A 12776-nucleotide genomic window follows, 5' to 3' on the forward strand; every position below is an offset into this window, starting at 1 on the left:
ATCGAATCAGCCATTTCCGAGAAATCGCCTGCACAAAATGTGTAAGGAAAAAAAGAATAATAATAATAATAGAATTGAAAAAGAAACCGAAGAATAATAGAAGGGTCTTCCGCTGAAGACGGAAGACCCTAATAATAATAAGAAAAGTGAAAAAGAAACCGAAGAATAATAGAAGGGTCTTCCGCTGAAGACGGAAGACCCTAATTATGGTAGACAATTTTTTTTGCTCAAAAAGGATCATAGGTAAAGACTCCCATATTGAGTTTATTGAACAGAAAATTTTCGTTTATCATTTATCATCGAAATTTATCATCATTCATGATGGAATTTCAAATTTTTTAAGAAAAAAAGGTTTACTTTATTTAACATGGTAAATTATCTAAAGAAGATCATGTTAAAGAATCCTAAAATCGGAACAAGATAAGTCTGACACTGAGTTGTGAATTCAATGTTACCGTTCCCACTACGTATATGACACACAGTTCACTCTCGATATGTATATGCATTTCATGACCTAAACCCAATCCCTTATAACGATAAATTTACCGTGTGTTTTTTACTAGAGTTTTTAAATATGAAAATACTTTGAAGTCAGATTAACTTGAGTTCGTTTTTGGCTATTATGAAATATTTGGTTCATGCATTATATAGTGGATGATTTATGTATATATATTGGAAATGATCATTAATTTTAATGATAAAACAATGTACTGTATTTAGAATTAAATATAAGATCAGCATGTCAGATATTTCTCATTTCTTACAGGATCGGTTATTCTGTTTTTGTTGAAACTAAAGCCACAATGTAAAAATGAAGAACGGTATGCTATTAAGTTACTTGCAAATCAATACTGTTTAAAATTATATCGAAATCAATTATATATAAAAATATTTTGCTTTGCTAAACTTAAAAATAATGGTTAATAGTTTTATAAATACCAATAAGAACCATTTTCTAAAACTCAATTTGTTTTTTAATGGTTTAACAGTCAAAGAGGTCAGTCACAAACTGCACTTTTACTTCTGGCCTGCACGTGTTAAGAGAATGAACATGCTTAAGCGTGAATAAATTTTATTATTTAATTGTTCGAAAACCTTGCAAATTTGCAATTATACACTTTACAATAATCATCTAAAATATGTGCATTTCAGAGAGAGTGATAAGCGTCCATTCCCAATTCAGGACAAGAGATGTCTGATATTGAGTTGTTTGTCCTGTCCAATTATTTTTTTCTCCAAAAGTAATAAAGTCGTGCTTTTATTCATTGATAAAAATACGGGATTCGCATTGGCAGTAGTGTACATCTGAAACCAAAGTAACCAACTTCTTATATATCAAATGTTAATGATCCTTTTATTTAATAAATGAAAATACATTCCCTGTAAGTTTCAGTATTATTTTTATGCGTTGTAGTCAATTATTACTCATCTTTAAAATCTGCCAATGTTCAGAGGATTTAATTTAGGTTAGAAATAACGTCTGACTGTCTTGACTTTGATTTGGAAGGAGGCAATAATTAAGTTCAAAAACAGTGGTGCACTAAGAATAGTCGTTGTAGACGCCTAATATGTCCTTAAAACTAGAGAGTGTTTCCAACAAATCAAGGTCATTTGTTTCGCCCATGTCTTATTTTGCTGAATGTCATTCGGTAGTCATGCTGTCCGTCAAAATTGACCCGTTGACCCGTGGTTTTATCTTAATGACATTGATGTTATTTACAGTTGAGTAATATTAAACAAAGTAATTTCAAGTAATAAAAGGAAGGTTTAAAGCTAGCACTGAGCAAATTTAATTCTTTTCAAGAGATTTTGTGATATACATGTCCATTTATTTTAAAATGAAGTCAATTATGTTGTTACGCAAAAGAGTAAACTTTGGATAATGTAACTTTGCATTTCTTTGCATTTCAGATCACAAGCAATTTATGAAATACTCGTTCAGCATGGTCATTTAAAAAAAAAATAGTTTGCTTCGAACCGAATTATCTGCATATTTTAGACCATAATTATCAAACTCGACAAAAATTCGTTCTTTGATTTTATTTTCTATTCTCTTATATTGAATTGAAAGGCGTATAACAGAATACATAATGTTAAAACTTTGTTGAATTTAGATAAACAATACACATAATAATATTTAATAGAACGTAGTATTTCTGCATCACTAGGACTTTAGAAAGCTATCATCCCATACTATGCCGAGATGAATGACAGCTATCCAATATATATCCACATCTGCTTAATTAAAGAGACATAAAAAAATAATCAATCTAAATTCCAAAAATTCAATGGTATTTAAATAATCATTAAAAAGTAATGTAATAAGATAAACGTATTGGAAATAATATAACTTTATGTTGTGCCATAAAATTAATAAAGTAAATCAACGAATGAAAAAAGTTGCAACCAGTATTATTCAAAGGCTAGCTTTTAGGATAAGGTAGGGACAATGTTGTTCTGAACTTACCTTTTGTGGACTTATTTAGTCCTCTTATCATACAGCCCCAGTAGCTGATACTGCAATTGAATTAAAATAATCACGACACGTAAATTCTTTTTTTGGCAATGAACAGAGTATTAAGAATGAATTTAACTTTGAGTTTGAAAGTTCTCGAGGTCTATATTTTTCCTGATTAATTTTTGTTCTCTATTGTTTCCTGTACTTGAATGTTATTTGATTTGATTAGTCCTACTGTCCTTTTGATATATTTTAATTTTAGCAACAAAAATATGCATTATGACTTCTTTAATCATAGTACATATTTTCATTGCTGAAATTAAAATATGTCAAATAGACACTACTTTTGGAAATTAATGTTAAAGTAAAACGTGAAATTTTCAAAAATAGGGAAATCAATAAACATATGAAGAAAGACTAGAGGTTGGTATATTAGTATCAATTTTATTAATGGTGAAGATGAGGGTTATTGTTTTGTTTTAATGTTTGTTAAAATTTAAGATACTTAAATGTTTCTTGTCAGTTAAATTTTCAATCATCCAGCGCATAGTAATACGTACTTCTTGATATTTACGATCTTATTCAAATATTCTAACTTTAGCTGTAGAAAGATACATAACTGTTTCGATATTAAGGTTTTAAATACCATTATTTACCCATGTTGAATCCTATGACCTCCAGAATCGACAGAGTTCCACTAACGGAACCTGCTACCAACAGAAGAGGGCGACCATTTGGACTTTCCTTCGCTGATATGTACCTAAACATTACGTACCAACATTAGAAAAAAAAACAATTTGTAGCAAATAACTGTTACAGATGACAATTTATTTGATATATCCTCTGTTTCTCTTACTTTAAATCTTCTGGGTCTATAACACTTATGCTTCTCTGTTCAAAAGCTTCAGTCCAGGTTTGTTCTGAGTTTGGAATATCCCAAAACACACTTTCGAACTTAGGAGATGAGATGTCACCATTTACTGAGTACACACTTATAGATCCTGGACGTTCGTGTCCAACGAAAATGAGGATTTTATCTCCATCATGACCGATAGCAAGACTCTCGCTTTCAGGACCCTGTTTAAAAATTGATTAATTGGAACATTGTTATTTTTGACCATGCAATGCAGTTAACAAGTTGAAACAGGATCCTTGAAATTCATTCTAACACAATGAATAATGAATGCGACATGCAATCATACTTATATGCATGATAATTCTTTAAATTATGAATTGATCGTTTCCACAAACATCATATTGAGTTTAAAATTTAAAATTGAGTTTAAAATAAAACACTAAATGTAAAAATCTATTCACATATCGGCCATTAAAATGACCACGAAACTTGTTCTTTATCTCTCTCCCTCTCTTTTAAATATATCTACCTTGTTGTCAGAACGGTAATCGATTGTGTTCTTAATTTTTTTGCCGGCTTTTAATTGTGCGTTAAAAAGGTCCGGCCTTGCCTGTGCATGGGTATCTTCTACGTCACTTCCACTGTCATACACTAAGGCCATTGTGTCTGCTTTCCAAATAGAAAATCCTCTTCCTCCAAACGTGTATAATTTGTCAAAAGACCCATCGGGTAACCTCCCGGTTTCTGTTGTTATCACTAACCTTCCTTATTTAACAAAATACAATGGACATGTATATGTAGTCTGAAGACAAATGCTCAGTATATTTACTCGGCATGGAAAGAAATCGATTAAAAATAGAAATTAATATACCTAATACTGAATTATCCAGTAAGTTACTAATGTTGTTCTGCAGCATCCATTGATTAATTTCTGAGTTTTCTAAAAAAAAAAAAAAACACACACACACCAAAAAATCTAGAAATAACATCAAAACAGAATTATGCTTTGAATTCTATTCTTTTGATAAGAAGGATGGGCTATCTGAACTATTTTCAGATATACATGCATACAAAATTATCGAATATTAACAATACAGTATCATTATTTTTGTTTATAGGTTGTTAATCCCCCGCTCTTCCTTTTTCAATATGATTTTCGTGTTCTTACTACGTCTATGTACCTGATATAGAAACATCTCTGGCCCGGATTTCCTCAGAGAAGCCAGTAGCGTTCAGTATATAGTCAGAGTAGTCTTTGCCACCTCCTTCGTTGGATGTAACAAGGTATTCCTCACCGTTCACTTTTATTACATGGATTGCATCAGGTTGGTACATACCATACACAGGAAGCGGTCTGATATTTATCCCTATTGCAAATATCAACTTGCATGTTATGATAAAAGTTTGAGACGTATTATTTAAGCATTGAATCATTATTCTTTGAAATATGTGGTCTCATAACTGCAACGGTGTGTGTATACAAATAGAATAACGCGCGCTAGCGCGTTATGAAAATTTGTTTGCACACACCGTTGCAGCTATGAGACCACATCTTTTAAAAAATAATGATTCAATGCTTAAATTTACGTTTTTTAACATTTATTCTCTTTCCGAAAACATGATTTATTTTTAAAATCTCCGCCTTATTCAACGAGTAATGTGCAATTAACAAAAGAGCCATTGGAACAGCCGAATCATGCTGACAAAAAAGTGCATAGATATTTGATAACTTATAAGAAAATTTTATTTTTCATTCTGTAATTTGATGAATTTACTTTTGGTATACTAAGAAATTAATCAATTGAATTCATTTTATTGTTAAAATATGTTTACAGCAAGAAATATTTATAAGTGTAAGTATAATATCAGGTCGTGATCTGGCTTGAAGTCGCGAGAAGAGTCAGTCATGTTCTTCAAGAATTGTATTCATACGCACCAGATTTGGTGATTGTGTCTTCTGTGTTATGCGTAAATATCACTCAAATAAATCAATGCAATTTGATAGAGAGAGAGAAAGTAAATGTAAATATTTTTCATTTAAATCAAAATGAACAGGATATCTAATTCGGTACTAGATTTTAGATTCGCGATTGTTAAAAAAATATCCAGCCTCGATTACCTCCGTCTTTATCGCTAGCATCTAACTTAGAATTCCTCCAGTTCTTGAAACCAAGTCCATGTATAGCCGTAATGTTTTCTGTTCCCAAGTCTACCACGGCTATGGCATTATTTTCCTTGAAGTAAAAATGGTATTGCTTACTTACAAGATTCAATAGTTTTTAAATGAAAATGTCTTGAAATAAGACGTGTAACAACCGTTACATCGCCGATTTATGATATGAATATCAATGTGTAGACATTTGCGTGTTTCGTTAAGGGTTAAGGTTGTTGTGCAATTTGACGCCTACAGTTACAATTCTAGCACTAAGCAGCGATGTATCATTAGTGGCTGAAGATGTCAAATGTTAAAGTAATAATTTATAGAATTCATCGGCATATTATCATTAACGGTTGTAGATGAATATGCATGAACACTTGAAACACCTGCAAGAGGAAAGCCATCATGCAGTGGTAAAACCTGCATGGTTTAAGACCGATATGTATATAAAATCCGAAGAAAACCTTACCTGAAGACAAATATAAGCCTTCCTTTCATCTTTGCTAAATGATATATATTCTGGCTCTAAATCTTGAGAAAATTTGTTGTTTTGTTCTTTATAAATGAAACGAACGCCAGTCTTCGACAAGCTGTTCCACCTGCAACATGATAATTGGGGATGGCAGTTATTTCCCCATGAAATAAATCAATGGTGAATTACTTGTCAGATATGAAGGAGCACATTTTAGAATATTCGAATATTGCATATTAAAGGAAACACTAAATGTCTAATTTTAAGAATATACAAAACAAGTGTGCCGATATGAGTATGGCAATATTTATTTTAGTAACTTGTCCATAAAACTATCCCAATATACTAGATTAATTTATGGAGAAAATTATGTAATGGTCAAAATACACTTATTGTACCCGTCGTTATAACGGGTGAAATCTAGCCTTTTATAGGAGTAATTGGAGGCAGATATCAATAAATCATGGAACTTCAGCAGCCCGACTCCTCCCTCTGGGTCGACCAATTCACCATTCCTTGCAAATGCCTTTCCCTCTAAGGCTATCAACACAGTTCTACAGTCTGACGAAGGCTGAACCATATCCGGAAGAGGTCCAACTGAAATACAAGTATCTTCTTGTGGATTCTTGAACACACGAAAGAAGCGGACATGCATAAAACTTACACAGGTAAACGAAAAAAACAGATTATAAAGAATATAAAGTTCCTCATCTGTTATTATAAATGAGAATAATTTATAAAGGACCGCAACATTTTTTTGGGGGGCAAAATGTTTCGTAGGAAAACTATTCAGTATTAACTGTTTTCATTAATATTATCGATAATTATGATTAACAAGTACTAGTACCTGTGATATTAAGAACAGTATCCATTGTTTTCTTTTTAGGGTCAAACTTTGTGAACACAACAACCCGGCCCCTTTCACTGTCTTGATTATCGTCCAGTGTGACAAAGACGTGATCTCCACAGAACTCCACATCAGTCGGATCAAAGTCTCCCATCATTTTGTGGTAGATTATTTGAGGATTTTCAACATCGTTTATGTCTATGACGTTTAATTTTGACGATCCTATATAAAGGTTTAGCGTTTGTAAAGGTGAAATATGTATATGGATTTAGTGAATAGCACCCCCCGCTTTTATATTTAAAAAAAAATACAACTAATCACGCGATCTTTTTTTTATAAATATTTTAAACTTGAAGTCAGGTATAACACTTATCATAAAGAGACTTAATTTTAAAACTTTATATTTAAACAATGTTTATATTACTAATACTTGCGCGTTCAAAATCGGCATTAATTGCCAAATTTAGCAATTAAATAATAAACATATAATCTTTTTTCTAAAAACCCCTTTTTCAGACTCGTTACACTAGGTTGATAAAAAAGCAAGAAGATACGAACACTTACCAACGACGTAGACAAATTTACTCTGTGTGTCATAAGCCAACTGTTCGGATGACTTAGCTTTTGGAGAGAACAGGGGTGTCCCTGTGTCCGAGTAGGAGGATGGAACGTACAAAGTGGAAATCTTTTTCAGATTGATAGCTTTACATCCAACGTAAGCTATGAACAGAATAAACTGAAAAGACAAAAGTTTCCTCAACATACTGGAGTTGTTCTATTTTGCAAGACGCGATGTATCTTGTGTCTACTGCTCGTGTATTGCCCTTGCATGTACACGACCGGTCTGATTCATGCTGTGCTGTGCTTGTGTTTTTATTGGCCTTCATGTAATGATGACAACAGGATCTTGCTGGAATTAATGAATGCATTAGACCAAAATACCGGTTAGATAAGAAAAATTATGCTTTACATGTTGTGTAATAATTCCTACGTAGAAAATAAGCATAATTATTTACAAACGTTTTCTTTATAACACTTACATATCGGACCAAACAGTGAATTTTTTAATGAAATGTTAAACTACAATAAAATTCCAGTTTGAACTGTCAGTTTTGTTGACTGCAAGAGAATTTAAAAGACAGTTATAAGGATAAAATGCGACCCCCAATCAATTTCTAAATCGTTCTAATTCATAGGTGATTGTACATTATCTTCCCTAACTTTGACAATGGACTTCTCGCTTATTCAATCTTCAAAAGCTTTAAGTGAGTAACAATATCTCTAGTACAAAATATCATATTTCTTAAAATGTCTTATTTCTTCAAAAGATTGTAAATTATTTGAGTGCATTTAAACATTCGTCTTATCTGCTGGCTGACAAAATATTCTTAGTTTTCATTAGCTTATGCTCTCCATATAATCTCAGAATATCTTATAATATTTTTTTTATTTATTGATATTGTTTTAAAAATGTATTTTTGTAATTTAACATCTCTGTTGCTGCAATGACCGATTTGAAATGAAATATTTATAACAGTCAACTACAACACAAGAGCGAAACGTACGAATTGATATAGAATTTATTAAATTCAGTGTTATCATGCACGATTATCTATTTCCAGACACTAAGATTTTTTCCCCATCCACTCATTTTGTTAAATTTTATGCCTTGAATACCCTTGCATTTATCTAGTTGACAAATTACATTCTGAGATTTCAATGTTGCAGTTGCTCTAAAACATTTTATCTTTCTTGCTAATAAAAAGAGGAGACAGTCTAGTCACCAATGTGCCGAAATTTAAGCAGAATAGCACAAATTTACGTCTCTCAGCTTGTAATTAATTTAGTATGGAATAGAAGCAGTTTTAACTTCATACCGTTAAAGGAAGCGTACTTGGATTGAACAATTTTAACCAAAAAAAAAAAAACAACCAAAAAACAACAACAACAAACACGCGGTAGATGTTCTACAGCACTCTGTTTATGTCAACTTAAGGATAAAGTTGACATAAACATAGTGCTGTAGAGCAGATTACATGCATCCTGAACAGCAAATTGCTCTTAACTAGCCTTAAGTCTTGTGTAATAATTCATTTTAAAAAAAAGTTTTGCAGCAACCGATTTACAAAAACCTATTCAAAACCTTGAAATATTCACTGTATCTATGTAATATAAATTCAAGGTTTTAAACACAATAAAAAATTAGCCAGAAACAAGAACCATAAATTGTGTAAAGTCCAATTCAGTATGTTTGTAAAAGTAACTTAAAAGATACAGAAAGTACAAGAATTCAAAGGTTGCTGTTAAAAAATTAAATGGATTACATTTATGTAAGAACGCTACCTTAATGTCCCTATATTTCTTATTTTAAAAGGTTTCCATTTCTTTTGATGATTGGCTAATTAACAACATCCTGGTCATCTTGTAAAACTAAGGGGATTTTTCAAGAAATATTCCAAGGCTTAAGGCCCTGAAAATAGGTCATTGACGTATTCATTTTGAGGTTATTGGTAGTAAAGGTGAACATAACACATGATACACCAGCCACATGTATATACTCGTGAATTTTTCGAGAGTTTTAAACTTTTATCCACATCTATGGACTGTTGTTGGATTTTTTTTATTTCCCCAAAAGGTATAAAATTGGTTTTCTTTCCAAACATTGGATTTTCAAAACATCCAATAAAGCTTTGGACCTTGCACAAAACGTTTATTCCGTCATCTAACAATCTAGTTGCATTAATAAAGTATCCTTTAACGAGTTCCTCTACTTAAAACTCCAAATATGAAACGGCTGCAAGGTATTTTATTTAAGGTTGTCCATCCATAACTAAAGTGAATTTAACAATTTTGATTGATCTTTACTTCATCAAATACTAGTATATATTTTAAAGCTTTTATGAAGCTGACATAAACCAAACTTGGGTGTATGTATGTAGTCAATTAAATGAACTTTTTGCACTTAAAACTTTTTCAAAGAATTGCCTGTCCTTTAGGAAAATTTAAAAAAAATCATTTTCTGAAAATTTGTTTGGTAAACTATGAATTATTTTAGCATATTCGAAGACGGAGAAAGCTTTTTGCAACTTTTTACCAAGAGAAATGTGAGAGAATTACTTGTACTAAAGAAAATATTTAAAAATGCATTTTTCCCATAGACTACAATGTTAACTTCAACATATGATAAATTTATTAAAATTAATTTTTATTAAAGATTTCAAGGGTGAAACTTTACTATTTAATAAACTCCTTAAAATCACACTGAGATTTTAGTGATCAAATTGCAATTTATTAGATATAAAATACGATAGTTATGAATGGACTACCTTAAGGAATAAGGAATCATTCTTTGAGTATTATGAGGTTATCGAATACGATCAGTGACCAAATCTGATAAAGCCCGAAGGGTTCTATGATAGATTTGATCACGCCCGACTGTATTTTATCACGTACCTCATAATAACCAAAGGATGATTTATAATTACATATGCATGTGAATGTATTTATATTTATATAATTTTCAGCAATTGTACGATTAAATCTTAAAATATTCATAATTGAAATGTAATACACTATGCATGACAAAATCGATCCATCGTGTTATCACAGACAAATGCACTTGCAATGTAAATATTAAACGGCGTAGTTATTTAGGACACCTACAATGTATTGTAAATTTCCAATTACCAGGTTTCGATTCTATTATTTTCTGAGAATGTCAATCCTATTAAACTTGTATGTTTGGCCATGTATTTAATAAAGTAATGAATGTATTAGTGGACTTCCGTTAAACTGATGCATAGAATTATATGAAACTATGCTTGGTCTGTTTTAGGACATTCTAAGTAACGTGTAGATGTGAATATCAAGAGGAAATTCCAAAATCCTGAAGGTTTGTTAAATTTTCTTTTAACCCAAAACTAACACGCATCTTTTTAAATAAAATATCTTTTGGTTCAAACGGAAAGATTTTTAAGATGCGTAGTTTTTTGCACTTTAATGTTGCTGTTGGTTAAGACTAAAGAACACTTGTGCATGTTTGCGAGTTTTGATGTGATAAATTTCTGGGGGTTATGCCCCCTTTAAAATCTTATGCACAATCTGCAATCATAGCAAAGTTATGAGAGAACATGGGGTATGTGTTCTTGCTCAATTTTTTCTTTTAAATACAATTTTATTATTTGATGTGAAATTTCGAGAATTTATAACAAATTAATAATGTTTTATATAACAACTTTGTCATTTGTAATAGGTATTAATTTGTTAAAACAAATGTTAATCAAAAAATTAATTTGCGAAAACAAAAAACTTTTTTTGTTACGAAAAATATTAAATTGATAAACCAAATCATTTGTTATACAAAATTATTGTTGTGTTAAAATAATTATTAATTTGTGAAAATAAAAAATAGTGCTTTTTGTCAAAACAGATTGCTTGTTTGTTATAACAAATTGGTACAATGAAGCGCATTGAAGTGGTAAAATTTTTCGTTTGAATGGAATGTCCCACACTTTGTATCGAACGTCAATTTTTACATAAGACACGCCCATTTCTTTTATAACGAGACAATGCTTTCGGAACCGCTCATCCTCTAAACAACACAAGCAGGGCTGTGGACCGAAATGTGGACACAAGCTGAATCCCGATATTTTCTCCGTATATGTTTTCCGTGCCCCGTGCATATCCTCAGTCCCCTCAACATGCTGCGAGCACAGCAATAAATGTAGAAGACGAAGAACGTAGCTTACCCGTCTAAAACGAAAAACTAAAGCATGTGCATATACATGTATGTTGTGAAAAAAACATTTTCTTTATTTACAATAACAGTACATGTAACAGGAAGTTCAAAACAAAAATAAATTTGTCACTAAAAATATTCTTGACTCTTTATTTTGAACAATATCACTGTTTGCGTGGACCCTGAGGTCCACGCAGAAAATATATAAGCGAGGTTAAATCGGATTCTATGGGGAAAATTCAGTCTGCGCATGAGCTAGCCTGGTTCCTGTGCGTAATGGGTAGCTCAGGGACCCAGGCTAGAAAACGTTTATCTGAATCGGGATCGGGATGCCATATGCACACATAAGTTTATGTGCATAAGTTCAAAGGCGCTGTAATTGTAAAGTTGTCGGTGAATAGTACAGAAACAAAGTATACGTTTAAAGAAATGATTGGCATGTGATATGAACTATCAGTATTATGAAATAAGTTAATGTTAACCCGAAACTACAACATGCATCAACTAGCATAATTTGCAATGTTTTGTTGTTTTCCGAATACACATGTAACTTAACTTTACTTTTATAGTAGGCGAGGCCAGAGAACTTCACGATTAAATTTTTTTAAGCATTTAAGTATGATTGAATAATTATGTCACTGTATGAAAGTTAAGATCTCAAGAAAAATGCATCAAAATGTGAAATTTTTAATTTACACAAAGCTGTCACTGCACAGTTAACGAAGTAGTGCGAATCGTAATGTGTGCGCAAATAGTAGAATTCACCGAATGTCTGATACTATACATGCAAACTTCATTCATAGATAGATCATAATTATTTTAGAAGTATGAATCCGATAAAAAGTCAGGGCTATATATACATACATGTATACGTAATACAACGTACAAATTTAGTGGTTAAAAGCAGAGGGCTAGAGTCGGTGGAATCTCTGGTAATCTTAAGGTGTCACAACAGTATTAAATTTTACTATACATTCTTACCAAAATTGCACAACTTTACATACAGATTAAAGCTGCTTGGTCCGATTTTTTTGTAATTACAGTATCAAATGTTTTTTCATACAAATCATTTATCTTAGAAAGTTATGGACTTTCACCTATTTACACCAGCAGAATCAGTCTCCTTTCAAAGTTAGAAATATTCAAAGTAAATAAAAATAATTTCTCTTTGGGCAAACGAAAAAACAAACCAAAATGCATTACGGGAATGTTTAGAAAAAGAAACCGCTTGGTTTCGTCCCCCGAAT

The 12776-nt window shown here is 31.5% G+C and overlaps 1 protein-coding gene across 3 annotated transcripts; it reads right to left on the reverse strand.

Moving 5' to 3' along the window:
- Nucleotides 1-2023: 2023 nt before the first annotated feature.
- On the reverse strand, nucleotides 2024-9256 carry LOC128188987 (mesenchyme-specific cell surface glycoprotein-like). Of its 3 annotated transcripts, XM_052860345.1 has the most exons (13): nucleotides 9135-9256; nucleotides 7356-7527; nucleotides 6792-7013; nucleotides 6343-6541; nucleotides 5942-6071; nucleotides 5434-5548; nucleotides 4496-4681; nucleotides 4186-4254; nucleotides 3844-4079; nucleotides 3315-3535; nucleotides 3115-3218; nucleotides 2468-2517; nucleotides 2024-2235 (listed from the first exon to the last, which is right to left on the reverse strand). In XM_052860345.1, the coding sequence occupies exons 3-12, from the start codon at nucleotides 6946-6948 to the stop codon at nucleotides 2495-2497; spliced, it is 1440 nt and encodes a 479-aa protein (XP_052716305.1). In that variant the 5' UTR covers nucleotides 6949-7013; nucleotides 7356-7527; nucleotides 9135-9256; the 3' UTR covers nucleotides 2024-2235; nucleotides 2468-2494. The 3 variants fall into 3 exon arrangements, with proteins under 3 accessions (XP_052716305.1, XP_052716302.1, XP_052716304.1); XM_052860342.1 differs by lacking the exon at nucleotides 9135-9256 and having other exon boundaries at nucleotides 7356-7645; XM_052860344.1 differs by lacking the exon at nucleotides 9135-9256 and having other exon boundaries at nucleotides 2024-2238; nucleotides 7356-7645.
- Between the last annotated feature and the right edge of the window lie 3520 nt (nucleotides 9257-12776).

Source organism: Crassostrea angulata, chromosome 6 (assembly GCF_025612915.1).
Source record: "Crassostrea angulata isolate pt1a10 chromosome 6, ASM2561291v2, whole genome shotgun sequence".
Lineage (NCBI taxonomy): Eukaryota > Metazoa > Mollusca > Bivalvia > Ostreida > Ostreidae > Magallana > Magallana angulata.